The 23,595-nt window shown below is 41.7% G+C and overlaps 1 protein-coding gene across 1 annotated transcript in view; it reads right to left on the bottom strand.

Moving 5' to 3' along the window:
• Positions 1-3,404: 3,404 nt before the first annotated feature.
• LOC129822821 (cadherin-10-like) overlaps positions 3,405-23,595 on the bottom strand; it is a 55,068-nt gene continuing 34,877 nt past the window's right edge. Inside the window, exons 7-12 of the mRNA XM_055881254.1 lie at positions 17,373-17,632; positions 13,090-13,226; positions 7,872-7,993; positions 7,665-7,773; positions 7,213-7,461; positions 3,405-4,500 (exon numbers count right to left, since the gene is read on the bottom strand). Of these exons, the coding sequence (XP_055737229.1) occupies positions 4,007-4,500; positions 7,213-7,461; positions 7,665-7,773; positions 7,872-7,993; positions 13,090-13,226; positions 17,373-17,632 (1,371 nt within the window). The 3' untranslated portion in view covers positions 3,405-4,006. The remainder of the gene's footprint in view (positions 4,501-7,212; positions 7,462-7,664; positions 7,774-7,871; positions 7,994-13,089; positions 13,227-17,372; positions 17,633-23,595) is intronic.

Below are 23,595 nucleotides of genomic sequence, written 5' to 3'. Positions count from 1 at the left end.
CGCTGTAGGCCGTCTCGTCGTTGTTGGTAATCAAGCCTACCACTGTAGTGTCGTCTGCAAACTTGATGATTGAGTCTGTATCTCAGGTACAAAAATTGTCTGAGTTGGTTTCCCTAGACTGCATATCTATCTGGCACTAACACATTTGAAGTCTTTCGTTAATGATATCTTGCATGTACAGAATTTGTTTAATGTAAGATATTGTATGTGGAGCAGCACTGTATTCATTAAATAAAAGGCAACTTTTTTTCTACATGTCTTCCTCAGTCATTTACAGAAAGTTAAAGTGGATTTAAGTGGAATGCAACACATTGAGTAAAAATCAACACATTTTTTAACACATCTGTTTGTCTAGTTATGGATGACACGTGTGTTACTTTTAACGTAATGATTGTGTTGAAAAATTTACATAAATGCAACACAACATACCGTCCCTCACTAGACACACAGATAAAAAACACAACATATGTTCTAAGAGAGTAGATGCATGATCAATTTGGATCTGCAATTTAACTGGTTGATACTGTACGGTTTTCAGATTTTAACACATTCATTCCAGGAATTGACACGAAATGTGTTGAAACATTTATTAAAATCACGTTGTGCCAACACGGTGATTGTGTTAAAAGTAACACAACATGTGTCATCCCTAACTAGACACCGATGTGTTAAAAAAATGACATTTTTCAAAGAGTGGATTTCCATCGCTATTTGAAAATCAGGCCATGGACAATTCATTGTGCCCTATATTACCAGGGTTGTGTCCCAAATGTCACCCTATTCCATAGTGCAATACTTTTGACCTGATGTGGTAAACTATACAGTATATAGAATAGGGTTCCATTTGTGACTTAGTACAAATCTTAAGGTAATGGCCAGTGACCGTGTTAAGTCTTTGAAGTCACCCTGGCTCGTCTCTGCCCGAACATACTCTAGTATGGTCCGGTCTCTCAGAGTCATGGAGTCCTCTTTATCCTGAGCCTACACCTTAGATTGTGCTTTTAAATATCTTGGTTGGCTCCAAAAATGACAATGTTGTTCTACAGAGATAATATATTCCTGGATATAGTAGTCATCAGTTCAATTTAAAAGGCAAAGGTACTTGCTTACTTGCTTTTTACTCACTGTGTTTACTAGTAAATTAAATACATTATAAACTCAGCAAAAAAGTAACGTTAATTTGTAAAAATTCAAATAACTTCACAGATCTTCATTGTAAAGGGTTAAAACTCTGTTTCCCACGCTTGTTCATTGAACCATAAACAATGAATGAACATGCACTTGTGGAACGGTCGTTATGACACTAACAGCTTACAGACGGCAGGCAATTAACTTCTTAGCACTAGGTGTCAGTTTTTTTTATTTTTTTAATAACGTGCCCAACGTAAACGGACATTTTCTCTGGCCTAGATAGTAGAATATGCATATAATTTACAGATTAGGATAGAAAACACTCAAGTTTCCAAAACTGTCAACATATTGTCTGTGAGTATAAAAATACTTATTCTGCAAGCGAAAACCTGAGAAAATGTAACCCGGAAGTGATATTTAAAGAAAAAATCTGTGTTCCCTGGCCCGTCTAACCTCCATTTAAAGGGGTATCAACCAGATTCCTTTTCCAATGGCTTCCTCAGGCTGTGACCAGGCTTTAGACATAGTTTCAAGCTTTTATTTTGAAAAATTAGCGAGTTTTTTTCTAAAGTAGTCAGGTGTCCTCTGATAAGTTCCTGCGTGCGAGAGAGGGGCACCCCATTTTCCTTAAGTCTCTTAATGAATAGGTTATGGTCCGGGTGAAATATTATCGATTATGTTCGTTAAAAACAACCTGAGGATTGATTATAAAAAAACATTTGACATGTTTCTACAACCATTATGGATACTTTTTGGAATTTGTCGAACGGAACACGGCTTTGGTTTTCTCAACATAATGCGCAACCCAATTTTTTGGGTGATAAAAGTAATATTTATCGAACAAAAATAACATTTGTTGTGTAACTGGGAGTCTCGTGAGTGGAAACATCCAAAGATTATCAAAGGTAAGCGATTAATTTTATTGCTTTTCTGACATTCGTGACCAAGCTAACCAAGCTATTATAAGGCTAGCTGTTTTTTCTCAACTCATCTGGTGGCCACAGCAGATACTGACTGTTGCTTTTGATTTTGACCCCCCCTTTCTTCAGGGTCACATTATTCCATGTCTGTTAGTCACATGTCTATGGAACTTGTTCAATTTATGTCTCAGTTGTTGAATCTTATGTTCTTACACATATTTACACATGTTAAGTTTGCTGAAAATAAATGCAGTTGACAGTTTTTATATGTAAATTGGAACTCATACTATTACTACAGACTCCCACAAGGTTCATAGCAGTCAACATGTGTGTGATAAATCAATATACCATCTTGCTGGAGGAATAGTATTAGCATGAGATGAGAATGTTATCTACCCATTTTGTTTTTATTTTACCTTTATGTAACTAGGCAAGTCAGTTCAGAACAAATTCTAGTTCACAATGACAGCCTAGCAACAGTGGGTTAACTGCCTTGTTCAGCGGCAGAACGACAGATTTTTACCTTGTCAGCTCAGGGATTTGATCTAGCAACCTTTCAGTTACTGACCCAACACTCTAACCACTAGGCTACCTGCCACCCCATAAGCAATGGCACTTCAATAGGATTACAAATGATTCTATTGTAAAACTAATCATGACCAACCCCACAGGTATGCTTCAAAGTTTCGGATTGTGGCTTGTGTAAGGGGATGATTGAGTTTGTTACTGGAGTGATTTATGTTTGTAACTCTGAGAGCTATACATTGGATGCATCCCAAATGGCACCATATTTTCTATATACATTAGTACCCTACATTTGACCTAGGCCCATAAGGCTCTGGTCAAAAGTAGTGCACTATGTAGGGAATATGGTGCCATTTTGGGTCACATATTTGGCTGTATTGGATTTCATTCCACTCGTCTCAAAATATGCATGCAGATACATTATCCATAATTGGGCAAAGAAATTAAATAGTGTTATTTTTTTTGTCCACAAAGAGAAAGTCGAGAGGTATTGATCATACAGTATATGTAAAGTGGAACCTCCCTAGCAATACTCATACTGCTAATATATTACTGCCATCTGATTTACATTGCACCATAGTGGCTAACAATAAATTGAGGTTGTGGTTGTAGCTCATGCCTAGTTTCCCATACCTCAGATGTGAAAAACGTTATATTTACAATGTGTTTTGTCTGAATATTGTGCTGAATATTGTGGAACTTCTATATTATCAAATTCCACTGATATGATGTATCAACTTGTATTTTATAGAGGCCACGGATTTATCTGTGTGATTCATAGAATACTACTAATAAAACTTGAAACTCTACGAAAAATGTATGAAAATGTGAAGTTTCTTAATTTTTTTATTAATAAAAGAAGTATAAAAATATAAATATAAAACAATATGACTTGGCATTCAAACAACATGAATTCAGTGTGTGACAGTTACCCTACAACGTACACGTCCTTATTACATCATACACCTACAGTATATGACGAAATGGATCCACAGAATAAACCTAACCAACCATTAACATGAACATTGCTTGCCAAACAAAGATGGCGAATAGGATATAGTATGTCCATCATGGAAAAGCAGTTCATACATGTATCTATTTCAAATTTACTTTGCAGGAAAAGCATATTTTTTTCTCCAATAAACATTGATAGTATACAAGACTACTATCTCACTCCTCAGTTACAAAACACATTGTCCACACCATTGTTCACAACATTTCTTAAAATTCAAAGGCATCTTTACTGATAATAACCAAAAACAGTAAAATTGCGAGGAATATCACCACCAGTAGTGAGTTTAATGTTTAATTCATGAATTCTACTTGACCAGCCACATGAATCAATAGATGGGTTGCAGGATTGTGTGTGAGAGAGATTATCAATACACGTCATTGATGATGAGCTCCGGTAGTACAGACCTATCTGTAATCTAGGTTTCTCTCTCCGTGTCCTTCCCTATATACATGTCCGCTAATTTTTTGAACGCCGGTCCCCAGTTGCTGAGGTAATCGTACTCCTGGTCCCCCTCCGTAGCTCCAGACTCCAAGGAGCTGAGGGACTCGGCTAGCGAGCCGCTCCCCTCGTAGGCGTAGGTGGCAAGGGAGTCATACGGGGGCGCGGTGGGGTCCGAGTCGTTCTCATGGAGCCTCCCGTGAATGAAGTCTCTGACGTCGGCGTTATCCTTTATAGGTGATGTCCTCCCGAAGGGAAACAGCATCTCTGGGATGATGTCCCTGCGCAGCTTGTTAGCGTCCATCACCTCTGGATTGCGCAGTGTGCCGATATCAAAGGCCTGGGTGTCCTCCTCTCCGCCCCCCTCATCGTTGTAGCTGACAACATTGTCTCTCACATCCTCTTTGGAGATGATCAGAGGCTCCTTCTTCCTCTGCTGCCTCCTCAGGGCAGCGAACAGCACCACGATCACTAAACACACAGACAGACAGATAGAGAGAGTAAAACTTGAGTATGAGATGGGAGAGAAGAGGAGTGTGCTCCGTCAGTCATTAAGTAAACTCAGGAATACACACCGGAGAGAAAGACATTTGCTATCAGTGATAAATGCGCTGCACTGCCTTGGACACTCATCTCCTTTTATTAAAGATTGAGCAGAACAAGCTTTTCTTTCGCTTTTCCCCTTAACATCAAATTCACTGTAGAAAATCTGTAGCACTTGAATGAGCCCTTTCCTTTTCTCATTCTCAGGTCAGACTACCCTTACTCACATAATTAAATGCATCTTATTCTAATTAAATTTCTGAGCAGGACTTTAAATCCGAACTTGCCAGCTGAAGGAGGAATTTGCATCCAGTGGCACTATGAGAGCATGGGATTTATGTTGTTGCTCATTATTTTCATGAAAAAGGAGCAAATCGAGAGTAAAATCAATTCCCTCACATTGGGGCCTCCTCCTCATCCCCTTCCTCCTCCTCCTCTTTCCTACCCCTCAGCAGGTGCTGTAGTACTCTACCTGCCTCCCACCCAGGTGTTAATTACAAAGGTCTCTGAAGGAGTGGCTCTTTAGAGGCCCAGTTACCAGGCCTTTCTGACTGATACCCCAGTGTTGGGTGGTGTGGGGAGGCATGGAGCGGTGTGGTGCAGTGTGGAGGAGGAGCGCAAACTGTTCCAGCTCAGCGCCTACTGCCTGCCTGCCTGCCTGCCTGTCTGCCTGTCTGCCTGTCTGTCAGAGGCGTAGTGGAGGTGAATTAGACAGCCTGTCAGAGGGGTTCAAGCGAGAAAACCATCGGATAATGAGCAGATGTCATGATATTTCGCTCAAGAGGCGAACATGGGGTTCAACCTTCAGCACTTCCAATCTGAGTGAGCCAGAAGCCAGAGCTACAGTAGAGCTCTCTCCAGTGTCAGACAGACAAGTGAAGGGGGACTGTGAGGAGGAACAAGCACAGCATGCAGTGGAAGAAATGTCACTAGTTAATTTGCTAGCGAGGGATCAGTGGCTAGGCAAGGATGCGAGCAAGATTGAAGTTGGGCGGAGATCATGGAACAGAAAGAGAAAGGAAGAGAGCACAGATGAACAGGTGAACACACCAACAGATGAGCTGGGTCTCTGCATTATTGAGTGAGGAGGAGGAATAGCACACATACTCATTTAATTAAGCAATAAAACATGAGAACCTGTGCATTATCATGAATAACCCAGGGCTAAGGGCTGTTCTTAGCCATAACGCAAAGCAGAGTACACAAACAAAACCCAGTGGATTGGTATTTATGTTGCTATTAAGTCACTCATGACTTTTAATTGGATAATTGAATATATCAACATCCTTAATAGGCTCATGGATGATGCTGTTAAGGTGGAACTGGGGTTATGCTTGGCCAAGTGCAATACCAGGTTCAAAGTCATTGTTTTGCCCATTACTTATTGATATCCCCTTGAACATAAGCACTACATATCTTTTGCTTTCTGCCGGGGAAAAATGCATGCACACTTTCTGTTTTGCACTTTGTGCTTTTACATACTGCATTAGCTCACAAAGGAGGCTGAAGTGGTGCTTTAGGATGCCAGGAAATAGGATGTGACCTACTTTAGCAGGGAAAAACACAAATACCTTTTTGTCAAGTGGATATAACCAATAATAAAAGCTTTCATCCTGCTGCACCATTTTCATGAGGAAACACACTATTTACACATGCAGCCAGCAAAGTAATGTCTCAGTGAGTGGCCCTACTTTAAACTTTCTTTAGTTGAAGAAGTTTAATGATGAAAGGAATAACACAAAGGAATAACACAGAAGTAGCACAGAGGATTTAAGTGCTGTCGAAGGACTCACAGCAGAGAAAAAGAAGGAGCTAGCCAGTGCCTACCGGGTGCAAATGAAGTCCCTTCTCACTCCGTAGGGTGTTATCACATTATATTCCAGGATATTTGTGGCTACAGACCAGTTCATTACACGTGCAGTGTAGTTTATTGTGGTAGAGTCCAACACAGCCTAGAATAATTGCTTCAGCTTTGTAATAAGTGACTTGGATTGCTGTGTGCTACTGTACATTACTGTATGTTCGGAATTAAGAATATACTTAAGTTCTCTGACTCAGTTTGATTTGGGCGTCTCCCAAATGGCACCATATTCCCTAAATTGTGCACTACATTTGCCTAAAGCCTTACGGGCTCAACACAGTGTGACGACCCTCCCACTCTGTCTACCGAATTCTTTCTCTTTGCTCTTGTTTTCCCTAAAAGGATGTCGGTGGGTGGAGCCGGGAAGGTCGTCAGCGAAATGGGACACTGCCTGTGCTCGGGTGTGTCCCGGGGATAAATACACCTTTCTCCCCATAGATTGAGGAGACTCTCCCACACAAACACACGGGTGTTTTTTGTTGTGACATTTTTGGGTGGCATTCGTGCGTGCGCGAACACCTCTCAACACCCCTCATTATCAACATCTATGAATACATCCACTCACTTACACTATTGACTATTGACTACTGACTACACACACACCATTGTTACTTGGATATAGTTTACTTTGTTTAAGAAATATGTTTGCAATTTCGTAATTTCTGCGTTGTCTCTCTCTCTTTGTTACGGGCTACGAGCTGGTTCGTAACAACAGGGAATAGGGTGTCATTTGTTATGCGGCGGTTGACTTTACCAGTGTGATTGATTGTGATACTTACTCAAGAGGATGATGACACAGAGCAGGATAGCCACCAGTGCTCCAGTGCTCAGCCCGGCAGACAACAGAGCCTCTGTGTTGCAGGATTGCACGTTCCCCCGGCTGTCGCAGGCACACACGTTCACAGTCAAAGTGCTGGTGCTGCTCTGGATAGGGTAGTCATTGTCCGAGATCACCACGGGCAGTAGGTATGTATTCATCTCACGCTGGCTAAATCCTCCCCTTCGAGTGATGATCCTGGCTGTGTTATCTAAGGGGTGGATCGCAGAGGGAAGGAAAAGGGGATATGAGACATGAAAGGTTGTTTCTAATGTTTAGAACAAATGTTCCCAGTAATGATTGTAACATTGCAGCTCCATAGGTTACAAAAAAAGTTCAATTGTTAATACAACTCACACCACTAAGATCAGATAATGGCCAGATTAAAAAGCCACAAGGCTAACATTTAGCTACCTTCATTGTCAATGATGGTGAAATTTGGATTGGAGAAGCTCATACTGAAGACAAACTTATGTCCAACAAGGGGTTCATCGGTGTCAACCGCACTTATTGTCTGAATCAGCTGTGGATAGTGAAACAAAAAGGTATGAGAAAACATATGTTTCATCAGGCTTTTCTTAAGCATTTGTAGTATTGTGATGTCATACACATCTACTGTACCTGTCCAGATTTGACATTTTCACAGACAAATGTCTCGTAATACATGGCAAATTCAGGTGCATTGTCGTTTACGTCCAGGACCCGTATGAACACTGGGACTCGTGTGGTTTGGCGAGGGTTACCTAAACAAGAAGTTTGAAAATGTGTTAGTTGGCCCATTCAGTAGACAACTCAAATTCATATCTGGACCACAATGCTTTTTTTAATTTCTTCTCCTCTAATCAGGGACTGATTTAGACCTGTGACACCAGGTGGGTGCAATTCATTATCAGGTAGAACAGAAGAACAGCAGTAGTCCGGAGCTTGTAGGGTAAAAATTAAATATCCCTTAAGTTGACATTAGCAAGTTAACAAAACAAATAACATACAGTGCATTTGTAAAGTATTCCTTGACTTTCTTCACATTTTGTTACGTTACATCCTTATTCTCAAAAAGGATTAACTTGTTTTTTTTCCCTCATCAATCTACACATAATACCCCATAATAACAAAGCAAAACAGGTTTTTAGAAATGTTAGAAAATGTGTATATACACTGCTCAAAAAAAATAAAGGGAACACTTAAACAACACAATGTAACTCCAAGTCAATCACACTTCTATGAAATCAAACTGTCCACTTAGGAAGCAACACTGATTGACAATAAATTGCACATGCTGTTGTGCAAATGGAATAGACAAAAGGTGGAAATTATAGCCAATTAGCCAGACACCCCCAATAAAGGAGTGATTCTGCAGGTGGTGATCACAGACCACTTCTCAGTTCCTATGCTTCCTGGCTGATGTTTTGGTCACTTTTGAATGCTGGCGGTGCTCTCACTCTAGTGGTAGCACGAGACGGAGTCTACAACCCACACAAGTGGCTCAGGTAGTGCAGCTCATCCAGGATGGCACATCAATGCGAGCTGTGGCAAGAAGGTTTGCTGTGTCTGTCAGCGTAGTGTCCAGAGTATGGAGGCGCTACCAGGAGACAGGCCAGTACATCAGGAGACGTGGAGGAGGCCGTAGGAGGGCAACAACCCAGCAGCAGCAACTTTCCCGCTAGCCATGATTGGCTGAGATGAGGGGCTGGACATGCCGAGAGATTAGTTTGGATTGGTCTGCCATATAGCACACTTCCGTCTATTTGAGCTGATCAGTAGGAAAGTGCTCTGAATTTATGAGCGGACAATCTGACAGCACAGTTGCAGTCACAAACGCTCTGGATAACATAACAGCCTTACCAGCTCTCTTAGGGCGAGTAATGTTCAGTGAGCTGTTCTCTCATTTGTGTCTGGAAGTAGCTAGCAAGTTAGCTTGGGTGCTTGACTGCTGCTGTTAGTACAGAACGCTTGGATCAACCCTTAAAGAGATGCTGAAGGTTACAAGTTTATCAACTATTAAAGCAAAATGACTTTCCCGTTCCTCAACTGTAGTCTATTATATACCATTTTGTAGCTCTGAGTCTCTACTTTTATCCAATGTAAAAACACAATTTCAAATTTTGCTACATACGACCGAAATGAGTCGGTCGATCACATTTGGCAGCACGTCCAACCGGCCTCAAACACAGACCACATGTATAGCAGCATGTGCGTGAATGGTTTTCTGTTGTGAACAGTGCCCCGTGGTGGTGGGGTTATAGTATGGGCAGGCGTAAGCTACGGACAATGAAGAGGGTGCCCTCAACTCGGGACCTGAAGACCTATGCCTGCTGTAACCTGGGACTGTGTTTTGATGACTTATGCTAGGAGGCCATGCTACTGGAAAAGGAACATGGTAGCAAAAAGTGGGCTGAGGTAAAATGTTCTGCTGTTGCAGAGTCTCATACATTGAGGTCTCTGACTGAAAGCAGGCCCTTAAATACTTGGGATTTTTCAAACAGGTTGGAAACATAGCTGGGTTCTGTAGGGGGCTCTCAGAATCTGGGCCGTCTTTAAACTAGCCAGCCCTGCTGCGGAGGTCCGAGCGGTGGGGTCAGCTGGTACTGCCAACTCAACTTTTTTTGTCCAACAGTGGACGTTTGTGTAGATGGAGTTACACTCACTGGGTTATTATATACTGCCTCTTAGGTCACCCTGGTGCAACAGCAACTATTGAACAAACACTTCCTTAACAGCAAGATACAGTAGGTGTGGGAGAGGCTTCCTCAATTCTGACCATCAAAGCTACAAATGGCCTAGACCATCCATTTGAAGGTTATGCAATTATGGATTTTAAAATTGAAGGTATCAAGATACCAAACTGTGGATTTGGGATTGTCAAAGACAAGTGTTCAACTAACCCCCTGATTGTGTGCATGAACTTTATTAATGCAAGGAAAGTGAGCCAAGAGAAGCCAAGAGGGGCCAGTGTCTTTGTCCTGCCAGAACCCCAAGTCCCAACAGACCTGGAAACAAGCCTTTGCCACCTGACAACAGTCCATCTGCACCAGTGGGGGGGATGAGTCCCTTTGCTACCTGCCAACAAACCAAATTCACCAGTGGAGGGGATTAATTCCTGGGTTACTTCTGGCCTGCCAACAGACTGGGAATTCGTGTTTCAGCCAGAAACTAAGTTGTGGTATGGGGATGTGCCTGGATGGGCCCGCATGGCATGGCAGTGACTACTGTGGGCTCGTGAAGGCCTTACCAGACCCTAATGCTGTGTAGCTCAGTTGGTAGAGCATGGCGCTTGCAACGCCAGGGTTGTGGGTTCGATTCCCACGGGGGGCCAGTACAAAAAAGGTGTGAATGTATGTACTTGTAAGTCGCTCTGGATAAGAGCGTCTGCTAAATGACTTAAATGTAAATGTAAATGTAACACTGGCTGTCGTAAAAAAAAAAAATGGGGAGTTACAGTTCATACTTTAAATCTGAACCCTTTCATGTCTGTCTATAGGCTGCTACCAGAAGCTGCGGAGTGTCAGTCATGTTGATGAGGTGGATGTACATGGAGCTGGAGATCTGAGCACGATGCTGGACTCTGAGGGTGTAGTCCAGGTGGGTGTTGTTGAGCCCTGCACAGCCCTAGAAGATGTGGAGTCCAGATTTGATGTGAGCAGCCTGATGGACAGATCAGGACTCACTGAACAACAGTGAGTCAAAGTGACTCGTACTTTAATATTCACACTTCACAGTGAAGTGTGAAAAAGTAAAATGTCTGTTCCAGCAACCGAGGAAACTATAGATCTGTGAAGATGTGACGTGCCATGAAGTAATTGACTCTAACACCCATGAGCATTCTATCCCAGATTGTCTGCTGAGCTTCTAGGTGCAGAGAGGTGTGGAGGAAGTACCATGTAACCGCTGACCCATGAATGGAGGAGACCTTGTCCAGCATTCGGCGACACTTCTACTGGCCACAGATGGAGGATGAGGTATGGGGTTTCCACTCTGCATGCGTTGTCTGTAGCCTGCAGAAAGACTGAGTAGATGCCAGGGCCCCCCTTAAACTCCATTCCAGTGTCCCTCCCCCTGGAAGTGGTTGCCCTAGACTTCCCTTCCCTCAGTATGCCCCTAGATACTTATCAAAACATCTTGGTCATGATTGACATGTTTACCTGATATACATGGGCTGTCTCTACTTGTGATCAGACAGCAAAAAGTCGGAGCAGTATGGTCCCATGTAGTCGGGACATTTTTGTTGACCCTCCCATTTCCATTCTTATATGAGCACACATTTTTTGTCAACTTTGATGCCAGCCATCCTGAAGCCTCAAGTCTGTGAAATGTATGACATCTCTAAGAGTAGTACGACCAAATACAATCCAGAAGGGAATGACAGGTTTAGAGCGAATGAACAAAACATTGTTGCACACTTTGGAGGCAGAGAAGCGGAGTAGATGGCCAGAGCACATCCCAAGCTATTGCAAGCCTACAAATCTTTGCATGTCCCAGGGTATTCATGTTTGGTTGCCACTTAAGACAGTAGCTGTTGAGTTAGGCGTAGATCCCCTTCAGCCACGCATCGGTGCAATATTCAAGTAAAAACGGTGCAATGTGCAAATAACACTAAATCACCACATAACTAATATTAGCCGCTATAGCTAACCAACCGAGCCCAGCAGCAAATCCTGCGAGGACCCCTAGCCGGCACTATAATCGGTTCATCTTCCACTACATAAAATAGACAAAGTGTTACTTCCTGGGTAGCTGGCTCCAGCCGATCGGACCAGGATGTGTGTAGTTTGCCTTGATACACAAGTGCTGCTACGCTTCAGGCTTCAGAATGGCTGGCTTGGTCAATCTGGCGTCGGCTCCGTGTGATATCCAAGGCGTTCCGCTCCAGTCGTTCCACATCCGCATATATCCGGTCACAACCAGGAAGGACAACCCCTGTCCCAACCCAATTTGTCCACATGGGCATGGACAGTTTCGGTTGGCTTAAAGAGCCACTTATCAGACCCAATTGTCCGCTGGGATTCTCATTAGGAAGTTCAGTGTTCACGGCGGGAGCGTGGAAGGAAACTAAACTAAACATGCAAATACAATGTCATGGATTAATCAATGTTTCAGGCAATCGTGGAGGATAATCATTCCGCAACAATGTGAGTCTTTCCAAATCCACTGTAAATCAAAGTTTATTGTTCACAACAGCGTGACCCCCCCCCCCCCCCCCCAAAAAAAAAAAAACTTTAATGTAGCAAGTCCCTGGCACATTCCATGTCTTGTTCTCTATAGTGAGCTGGTGGTTGTCCAAGGTTAGCCCGAGCAGGTGCTGGGTTATGACATCTGCTTCATCTGGCCTATGGGGCTCAGCAGCAGGGACAACATTAAAAAAAACATAGAATGGGGGTCTACTCCAGCCTCTGCCTCAACTATGGGTGTAGGTTGCTGTTCAGGTGCTCACCCTGTCCCTTCTTCTTCCTGTCTCGCAACCATACCCGCTCACTTGGAAGTAGAGATAAGGCTTGTGTTTTTCAGTCATAGTACTTATTGTGTTGCTCAGCTGGGTCCCCCATTTTTCTTTTTGACTAAGTCATAATCAAAAGGTCAGCCTTTGGTGACGGTCCCTAACCCACCCATTAGGGTTGTGCTTTGGCTGAAGTTGCTGGCCAGTTTTCTCTGTGTTTTACAGCACGCAATCGCTACTGGGCTGCGGAGGTCTTGTTGTCTTATTCTAATTTATCTGAGTTCCTTGAGCTTATAACCACACCTAGTTGGCGTAGTTCGGCAACATTACATATACCCCTCATCTGCCTGACACATGTATAGACATTTTTTTACAAAACAAGGTCAAGAAAAGGGATTATAATCTTACTTATTTCAGTTGCAACAACAGAGATGTTATGCCATTTGGACATCTCCCTGTCGAGGGCTTTCAGTGTTGTAATGGTGCCATTTACAGAATCAATGTTGAATAGTCTCTCCAGATCGGTATGGCGGTCAATGGAGTATCTGCAGAGTAATACAAATACATAATTTTGATTGTGTAAAAATATCAATATTTTTAATATACGCATAGTTTACACATTAATCAAATTAAAGAATCTGGACATGATTTATTTCCCCATACAGTAGGCTATTTGCACAAGGCTGTCCCTGTTTCTTGTGATCCATTGCATGCGAGAATAATAACACACGACTCTATGAGAAAATACATTACAAATCACACATTTTTGGTCCCCACAGTACATATCATTCCTCTCCTTCTGTTTCCTTTGTCAGGAAATGATGAATCCTTATTTACTGCTGTCTCATTTATCACTGTCAACTTACATATTCCACTGACATTTCATAATTTGCAACACAATCCTCCCATGCTGCACAAGCAGAGACCGGGTTGTCTCCATGTCGGAGACAGACAGACAGATTCACAGACAGAAAAATACACAAACAGACAGGCACCATATGTGTGGAATGGCAGAACAGAGCAGTGTGAATCGATAGAGCAAATGAGGCTCTTTCAGTTTGACTTTGTGCTGCAACCGCACTGGGCTAGTTTACATAATTATGTGGATATAAACAGTGTCTGTATTCTCTTCACAGTGCCACAAACTTCCGCTGGGAAATCACCAGGAGGGACCCATGAATAATTTGCTTTTCTTCCAACCTCCCTTCCTCTCTCCCTCTCTCCCTCACTCCACACTGACACTCGGATACTCGGATGGATTAGATTTAGCCAAGCGAACCATATTTCCAACCCCAAAAAAACCTTATTAGAGGAAACTTTGAATTGTTGTTATAGACTTGATACCACACCAATAATCATTTGTTTCTCTTGCTGTGTTTATTCTTACACCATAACCATCCATTAGGTCATAAAACAATCAAATGACCTCAAACGGCTTTATTCAGCAGCAGAACATCAAATCTACCTAAGAGCCCTTTTCCCAACAATGCAAAGTAAAAAAAGTACAAAAGTAGAAAATAAAATAGTAACACAATAGATAACAATAACAAGGCTATATACAAGGAGTTCTGGTACAGAATCGTTGTGCATGGGTACGAGTTAATATGTACATGTAGGTAGGGGGAAAATAACTAGGCAATCAGGATAGATAATAAATAGAGTAGCAGCAGTGTATGTGAAGTGTCTGTGTGTGTGTGTGTCTGTGGGGAATCATTTTGATATGTCTCCGTGTGTGTGTGTGTGTGTTTTGTAGTGTGAATCTGTGGGTAGAATCCAGTGAGTGTGCATAGTCAGTGCAAGAGAGTGAATGCAAGAAAGGATGAAATCAAATTTTATTTGTCACATACGCCAAATACAATAGGTTTAGACCTTACTGTGAAATGCTTATTAACAAACCCTTAACCAACAATGCAGTTCAAGAAATAGAGTTTGGAAAATATTTACTAAATAAACTAAAGTAAAAAGCTAAATAAAAAATAAAAATAACAAGGCTATATAGAGGAGTTACCGGTAGAGTCAATGTGGGGTTACAGGTTAGTCAATGTAATTTGTACAAGTAGGTAGGGGTTAAGTGACTACGCATAGATAATAAACAGTGCGTAGCAGCAGTGTTAAGGAGCCCTTTGGACCTAGACTTGGTGCTCCGGTACCGCTTGTCGTGCAGTAGCAAAGAGAAGAGTCTATGATTTGGGAAACTGGAGTCTTGGACAACTTTTTGGCCTTCCTATGACACCGACTAGTATATACTGTATGTCCTGGATGGCAGGAAGCTTGGCCCCAGTGAGGTAGTGGGCCGTTCACACTACCCTCTGTAGCGCCTTACGGTCGGCCGCCGAGCAGTTACCATACCAGGTGGTGATGCAACAGGTCAGGATGCTCTCAATGGTGCAGCTGTAGACCTTTTTGAGGATCTGGGGACCCATGCCAAATCTTTCAGTCTCTTGAGGGGGAAAAGGTGTTGTCATGCTCTCTTCAAAAGTGTCTTGGTGGGTTTGGACCATGATAGTTTGATGGTGATGTGGACACCAAGGAACTTGAAACTCTCGACCCGCTCCACTGCAACCCTGTCAATGTTAATGGCGGCCTGTTCAGCCCTCCTTTTCCTGTAGTCCACGATCAGCTCCTATGTCTTGCTCACATTAAGGGAGAGGTGGTTGTCCTGGCACCACACTGCAGTCGTGGGTGAACAGGGAGAACAGGAGGGGAATAAGCATGCACCCCTGAGGGGCCCCAGTGTTGATAATCAGCGTGGCAGATGTGTTGTTGCCTATCCTTACCACCTGGGATGGCCCGTCAGGAAGTCCAGGATCCAGTTGCAGAGGGAGGTGTTTAGTCCCAGGGTCCTTAGCTTAGTGATAAGCTTTGTGGGCATTATGGTGTTAAATGCTGAGCTGTAGTCAATAAATGGGATTCTCAAATACAGTTTAAGTCGGAAGTTTACATACACTTAGGTTGGAGTCATTAAAACTAATTTTTCAACCACTCCACATTTCTTTTAAACAAACTATAGTTTTGGCAAGTCGGTTAGGACATCTACTTTGTGCATAACCCAAGTAATTTTTCCAACAATTGTTTACAGACATATTATTTCACTTATAATTCACTGTATCACAATTCCAGTGGGTCAAAAGATTATATACACTAAATTGACTGTGCCTTTAAACAGCTTGGAAAATTCCATAAAATTATGACATGGCTTCAGAAGCTTCTGATAGGCTAATTGACATAATTTGAGTCAATTGGAAGTGTACCTGTCAATGTATTTCAAGGTCTACCTTCAAACTCACTGCCTCTTTGCTTGACATCATGGGAAAATCAAAAGAAATCAGCCAAGACCTCAGAATTTTATTTTGGAGACCTCCACAAGTCTGGTTAATCCTTTGGGAGCAATTTCCAAATGTCTGAAGGTACCAGGTTCATCTGTACAAACAACAGTACACAAGTACAAACAACATCGGACCAACCAGCCGTCATACTGCTCAGGAAGGAGTGGTATTCTGTCTCCTAGAGATGAACGTACTTTGGTGAGAAGTGCAAATCAATCCCAGAACAACGGCAAAGGACTTTGTGAAGATGCTGGAGGAAACAGGTAGAAAAGTATATATATCCTCAGTAAAACGAGTCCTATGTTTACATAACCTGAAAGGTCGCTCAGCAAGGAACAAGCCACTGCTCCAAAACCGCCATAAAAAAAGCCAGACTATGGTTTGCAACTGCATATGGGGACAAAGATCATACTTTTTGGAGAAATGTCCTCTGGTCGGATGAAACAAAATAGAACTGTTTGGCCATAATGACCATAATTATGTTTAGTGGAAAAAGGGGATGCTTGCAAGCCGAAGAACACCATCCCAACTGTGAAGCACGTGGGTGGCACCATCATTTTGTGTGGGTGCTTTGCTGCAGGAGGGACTGGGGCACTTCACAAAATAGATGGCATCAAGAGGTAGGGAAATTATGTGGATATATTGAAGCAACATCTCAAGACATCAGTCAGGAAGTTAAAGCTTGGTCGCAAATGGGTCTTCCAAATGGACAATGACCCCAAGCATACTTCCAAAGTTGTGGAAAAATGGCTTAAGGACAACACAGTCAAGTTATTGGAGTGGCCATCACAAAGCCCTGACCTCAATCCCATAGAAAATTTGTGGGCAGAACTGTAAAAGCGTGTGTGAGCAAGGAGGCCTACAAACCTGACTCAGTTACACCATCTCTGTCAAGAGGAATGGGACAAAATTCACCCAACTTATTGTGGGAAGCTTGTGGAAGGCTACCCAAAACGTTTGACCCAAGTTAAACAATGTAAAGGCAATGCTACCAAATACTAAATGAGTGTATGTAAACTTCTGACCCACTGGGAATGTGATGAAAAATATAAAAGCTGAAATAAATCACTCTACTATTATGACATTTCACATTCTTAAAATAAAGTGGTGATCCTAACTGACCTAAAACAGGGTATTTTTATAAGGATTAAATGTCAGGAATTTTTAAAAGGTGAGCTTAAATGTATTTGGCTAAGGTGTATGTGAACTTAATCGAACGAATATAAAAAAGATGCTCATACAGATTAGTTCAGTATACTATGTGTAACCGAGTTGGATTAGTAACATTGCTCCTCAGCACGACATTGAATTGTTAGCTTTATACTGTTAAGCAAGCAGCGTGACCCTCGTCACACAATCACTTACTTGACTGGGTTGTTGTCAGCATCGAGGTCCTTGGCTGACACCACACCAACAAAGCTACCAGCGGCTGTATCCTCATGCACCTCGATGATGTAAGGGTTCCTGCTGAACACTGGCGGCTCGTCCACATCCTCTATTGTCACCCGCACCATGGCGTCATCTTTGAATGGAGGGTTGGGACTGTACATGAACCTGGGGTCCAGATAGGTGTTGGTCACCTCCACTTTAAATGAGAAAGTCTTTTTTCTCTCGTAATCCAGTTGCTATGAAGAAAATGAAACAGATACATGATCAATAATTATTCAATAGAATGAATATACTATCCTAACTGTACATCCTTTCATAACTGTAGGTTGGTACTTAAATTGATAAACTTGGTGGATTCTTGCTTGAAGTAAAAATGTGTGAATGAGTAAAAAATATAGTGGAGTTTCCCACCTACAGTGGCTTGCAAAATGATTCACCCCCTATGGCATTTTTCCTATTTAGATTTTATGGGGGGGTTGTATCATTTGATTTACACACCATGCCTACCACTTTGAAGATGCAACTTCTTTTTTATTGTGAAACAAACAAGAAATAAGACAAAAAAAACTGAAATGTGCATAACTATTTACCCTCCAAAAGTCAATACTTTGTAGAGCCACCTTTTGCAGCAATTACAGCTGCAAGTCTCTTGTGGCATGTCTCTTTAAACTTGGCACATCTAGTCACTGAGAATTTTGGCCATTCTTCAAAACTGCTCCTTCAAGTTGGATGGGTTTAAATCATACCACAGATTCTCAATTGGATTGAGGTCTTGCCTTTGACTAGGCCATTCCGAGATATTTAGATGTTCCCCTTAAACCACTTGAGTGTTGCTTTAGCAGTATGCTTCGGGTCATTGTCCTGCTGGAAGGTGAACCTCAGTTCCAGTCTCAACTCTTTCGAAGACTGAAACAGGTTTCCCTCAAGAATTTCCCTGTATTTAGCTCCATCATTCCTTCAATTCTGACCAGTTTCCCAGTTCCTGACAATGAAAAACATCCCCAAAGCATGATGCTGCCACCACCATGCTTGACAGTGGATATGGTGTTCTCGGGGTGATGAAAGGTGTTGAGACATTTTAGTCTCATCTGACCAGAGTACCTTCTTCCATGTGTTTGGGGTTCTCCCACATGCCTTTTGGCAAACTCCAAACATGTTTGCTTGTTTTTTGTCTTAAACAATGACTTTTCCTGGCCACTCTTCTGTAAAGCCCAGCTCTGTGGAGTGTATAGCTTCAAGTGGTCCTATGGACAGACACTCCAATCTCCGCTGTGGAGCTTTGCAGCTCCTTCAGGGTTATCTTTGGTCTCTTGTTGCCTCTCTGATTATTGACCTTGTTTCATTTTTTGTTTCATTTTTTGAAATAAGTAATTTTTTTTACATTTCACTTCACTTCACTATTTTGTGTATGTCCATTACATGAAATCCAAATAAAAATCCATTTAAATTACAGGTTGTAATGCAACAAAATATGAAAAACGACAAGGGGGATTTATTTTTGCAAGGCACTGTATCTCTATACACTATTCAGCTTTATATTGTTCATTCTCAATGCCTACAGACTTAGAAAATGTGTTCTTTTTTTAAACCATTATTGTGTCTACTTAGGGACAACACAACATGATTTGTGTAAATGTTTCAGAATATTTTGTGTCAATTCCTGCAATTAATGTGTAAAAGCTGAAAACCATACAACACACCCTAGATGTGTTAGATTGTCGACCAATCACATTGCAGATATGAAGATAAATGACATGTCTTTTTCTAGAATAATCCAATCAGTAGATTTTTTTGCACCCGTTACTGAAATGGTTGTTCAAGTTTAAATGGTTTAGGTAATCTCCTTATAATGTTTCTAACCCTGGCTTTCATTCCATAGCAATGGGAAGTAGGGGTGCTGAGGGTGCTGCTGCACCCCCTAAAATAAAAAAATAAAAAAAATAAGAAAGTTATTCACAAAAGAAGTGCACTGGAACTTTACGACTCCTGTTTTAATGGACCAATATAGAGTACCACAGTATGAGTCATAATACCCATACAACTTTGCGGTAAAACAAGGAAATGGTTCCAATCGTTTTTCCACCATTAATTTTTCCCATAGCGGATTTTAGAAACACTTAAAATAAAAGCTTTGTTTCGTGTAGGCTAACACTGGTGTGACGTTTTGATAACCATGCAAATATCTCTAGGACAAAGTGACTTTTATCTGCCACCCTAGCGAGACAAAAATATTGCCGTATCTTGCAAAACAAGAAAAGTCTCAGCAAGCAAAATTACGTGAAAAAGATTTCTAAAATACGTATTTTCAAGAAATTGAATTTAGGTTCAATTTAGGTTTTGAATGAATGTTCGAAAAGACGTCTTTTCCAGACGTTGAAATCAGGTTCATTTTCGGTTCTGAATCGAAGTTGAAAATATGTATTTTCCGGATGTTGAAATTGTGTACATTTTCGGTTCTGAATGAAAGTTGAAAAGACGTAATTTATCTGTTTGGACCAAATCTGAACTAAACACAGACGTTTATGTTTGGGCCAAATCAATACTGGTCCAAACCGGAGCAAAAAAAGACTGCTAGTTTGAACAGGACCAAAAATAGACATCCAAAAGATGTTGATGTTGATTCCTGTGACTAATCAATTTGGCTGTTTTAAGCTCTGAATACCAGCTACCCAGCTACTGTACATCAGAAGTTATCCTGAGCCTATTTGCAATGTGTTTACATTGCTCTTTACATAGTAATTTTTTTCTCGCTGTGTCAGATCATCAACAATTGACGGAAATAAACTAGAAACCAATGATCAGGAAAATGTATCCCACGGGGTGAAACTCCTGGAGAGCAGTTGTGAGTAGCCTGATTATCCATTAAATATTGACCATTTTACTTCGATGTATCCTGTTTTCAGGATATGTTGTTTCTTAACATGTCAGCAAATGTTTTGATTTGATTGGGTGCCATTTAGGTATAAGTCTATTTGAAGGGTGCAAACTGTATGATGGGCTCCCTAGTGGCGCAGTGTAATGTTCGAAGCATAAGGCACTGCATCTCAGTGCAAGAGGCATCACTACAGTCCCTGGTTCGATTCCAGGCTTTATCAAATCTGTTCGTTATTGGGAGTCCCATAGGGAGGAGCACAATTGGACCAGTGTCGTCCAGGTTTGGCCGGGTAGGCCGTCATTGGTAAATAAGAATTTGTTCTTAACTGACTTGCCTAGTTAAATAAAGGTTAAATAAATAAATAAATAAAACATGATGTAAAAAGTGTCTGTTTCATTACATCGTCATACATTTTATCTCCAGCCTGCTCGGCCAAGGAAACCCATTTCATGAAGCTCCCAACGAACAGTGCTTGTTGACGTTGCTTCCAGATGCAGTTTGGAACTTTGTAGTGAGTGTTACATCCAATTTTTATGCTCTACATGCTTTAGCACTTCACACACACTTGTGCGGCCTACCACTTTGCGGCTGAGCCGTTGTTGATCCTAGACGTTTCCACTTCATAACAACAGCACATACAGTTGACTGGGCCAGCTCTAGCAGTGCAGAAATGTTACACACTGACTTGTTGGAAAGGTGGCATCATATGACGGTGCCACGCTGAAAGTCACTGACCTCTTCATTAAGGCCATTCTACTACCAATGTTTGTCTCTGGAGATTGCATGGCCGTGTGCTCGATTTTATGCAACGGTGTGGCTAAAATAGCTGAATCCACCAATTTGAAGGGGTGTCCACATACCTTTGTGTATATATAGTGTATTAGTGGACAAATAAAGCCCTCTGCAGCTCGGGAAACCTTTGTTTTCTCTCACAAAAGTAGTGCACTGAAAGCCGCGCCTGCACCAAGCTGCGCCTCCAATATAATTTGTGTGCCTTGCCTTTTCAAGTGAATTGTAGAGTTACCACAATAAATGTTCCCCCCCTACTTTCAGCCTCATGTTACCTGTAAACCATGAGATTCAGGACACTGTAGTATGTTTAACTCAGCCTCAAATAAGGCTTTATAAGATGTATTGTCATAAACAGTTTCATTTAAATGATACCATTTGCCTACGAATTCATTTAGTGATCGTCACAAGACTCTCATTAACATTTATTTTGTTGGTAACGTTACAATTCACTTAAAAAGGCAAGGCACACTGGCAAATTATATTGGAGGCATGGCTCAGTGCAGACGTGGCTTTCTATTAGTTCTTTATGGCCACCCTTGACTGGAAGGGTTGTACCAGTTTAATTGGTCCATGGTAGATCTGCATTATATTGGCGGTGTGGCTTAGTGTGGGGGGTGTATTTTTCAGTAAGTTATTTTTGGCCACCCATGAGTGGAAGTGTTTTATCAGTTTAAATGGTCTATGGTAGAAGTATGTTATTTCCTTGGTCAGGGAGGTGATCAAGAACCCAGTGGTCACTCTTACAGAGCTCCAGAGTTCCTCTGTGGATATGGAAGAACCTTCCTGAAGAACAACCATTTCTGCAGCACTCCACCAATCAGTGCTTTATGGTACAGTGGCCAGACGGAAGTCACTCCTCAGTAAAAGGCATATGATAGCTCAGTTGCGGTTTACCAAAAGGCACCTAAAGGACTCTGAGATCATAAGAAAAAAGATTCTCTGGTCTGATGAAACTAAGATTGAGCTCTGTGGCCTGAATGCCAAGTGGCACATCTGGAGGAAATCTGGCACCATCCCTACGATGAAGCATGTTGGTGGCAGCATCATACTGTGGGGACGTTTTTTAGCAGCAGAGACTGGGAGACTAGTCAGGATTGAGGGAAAGATGAACGGAGCAAAGTACAGAGAGATCCTTGATGGAATCCTGCTCCAGAGCACTCAGGACCTCAGACTGGGGCGAAGGTTCACCGTCGAACAGGACAATGACACTAAGCACACATCCAAGACAATGCAGGAGTGATATTGGGACAAGTCTCTGAATGTCCTTAAGTGGCCCAGCCAGAGCCCGAACACGATCGAACATCACTGGAGAGACCTGAAAATAGTTGTCCAATGATTCTCCCCGTCCAACCTGACAGAGCTTGAGCGAATCTGCAGAGAAGAATGAGCGAAACTCTAAATAGGTGTGCCAAGCTTGTAGCGTTATACCCAAGAAGACTCAAGGCTGTAATCGCTGCCAAAGGTGCTTCAACAAAGTACTGAGTAAAGGGTCTGAATAGTTATGTAAATGTGATATTTTAGTTGTTTATTTATAAAAAATTAGCAAACATTTCTAAAAACCTGTTTTTGCTTTGTCATTATGGGGTATTGTTTGTAGATGGATTAAAACATGCATTCTCCTCATCAATTTTAGAATAAGGCTATAACAAAATGTGGAAAAACTCAGGGGGTCTGAATACTTTCCGAATTTACGGTCTGTGTAAAAAACAACATGTTTTTACACCTCCGTGTGTACAGTTAGTGATGTCACGCTACTTTTAACATAATCATTGTGTTGAAAAATTTACACATGTTAAATGTGACAACACAGTGACTGTGTTAAAAAGGAACACGTCGTCCCCAACTACAAAGAGACGTGTTAAAAAAAGAACACAACTTGTGGCGTTTTTAATACATCTGTTCGAAGAGAGTAGATGCATGTTGACTTCGGATCCACAATGTGATTGGTCAATTAACACATCTAGGGTGTGTTGTATGGTTTTCAGATTTTAACATTAATTGCAGGAATTGACACAAAATGTGTTGAAAAGTGTACACATCATGTTGTGCCAACACAGTGATTGTGTTAAAAGTAAAACATCTGGGATGACATGTTGTATTTAAAATAACTAAGAGTGTACTGTATCAATAACTGGTGGTCAAGTCGAATAATCTTTATTGCACTTTCAGATATGCAGGACTGCTATCATTTTTCATCTGAGCCTGTGTATACAGTACGTATGCCCCACTTAGGTTCTTAAATTTGCATAATTTGCTGAGGCTCTGAAAAGTATGGCCCTGGCTAAGAAAGGAAAAGCTAAACCTGGATTTCAAAAGTCTCAGACTCTTTATTCAAATCCCAAGGAGGAATAAGGGTCTCTTGACAGTGAAAATAATTAAGTACTTTCATGAAGATGATGATAATAATAGAAGACGGGTTTAGTTCAGAGAGAGGATCACTCTGTCTGCACACAAAGTGGTATCTTGTGATTTGAAGCAGTGGGGTCATAGGCGATTAAAACATGAGAGCGTTGCACTCAGGCGGTTAGGGGC

The sequence above is a fragment of the Salvelinus fontinalis genome, chromosome 25 (assembly GCF_029448725.1).
Source record: "Salvelinus fontinalis isolate EN_2023a chromosome 25, ASM2944872v1, whole genome shotgun sequence".
Classification (NCBI taxonomy): domain Eukaryota; kingdom Metazoa; phylum Chordata; class Actinopteri; order Salmoniformes; family Salmonidae; genus Salvelinus; species Salvelinus fontinalis.
The sequence above is the reverse complement of the archived record's forward strand: the minus strand, read 5'-3'. Positions and strand labels throughout refer to the sequence as shown.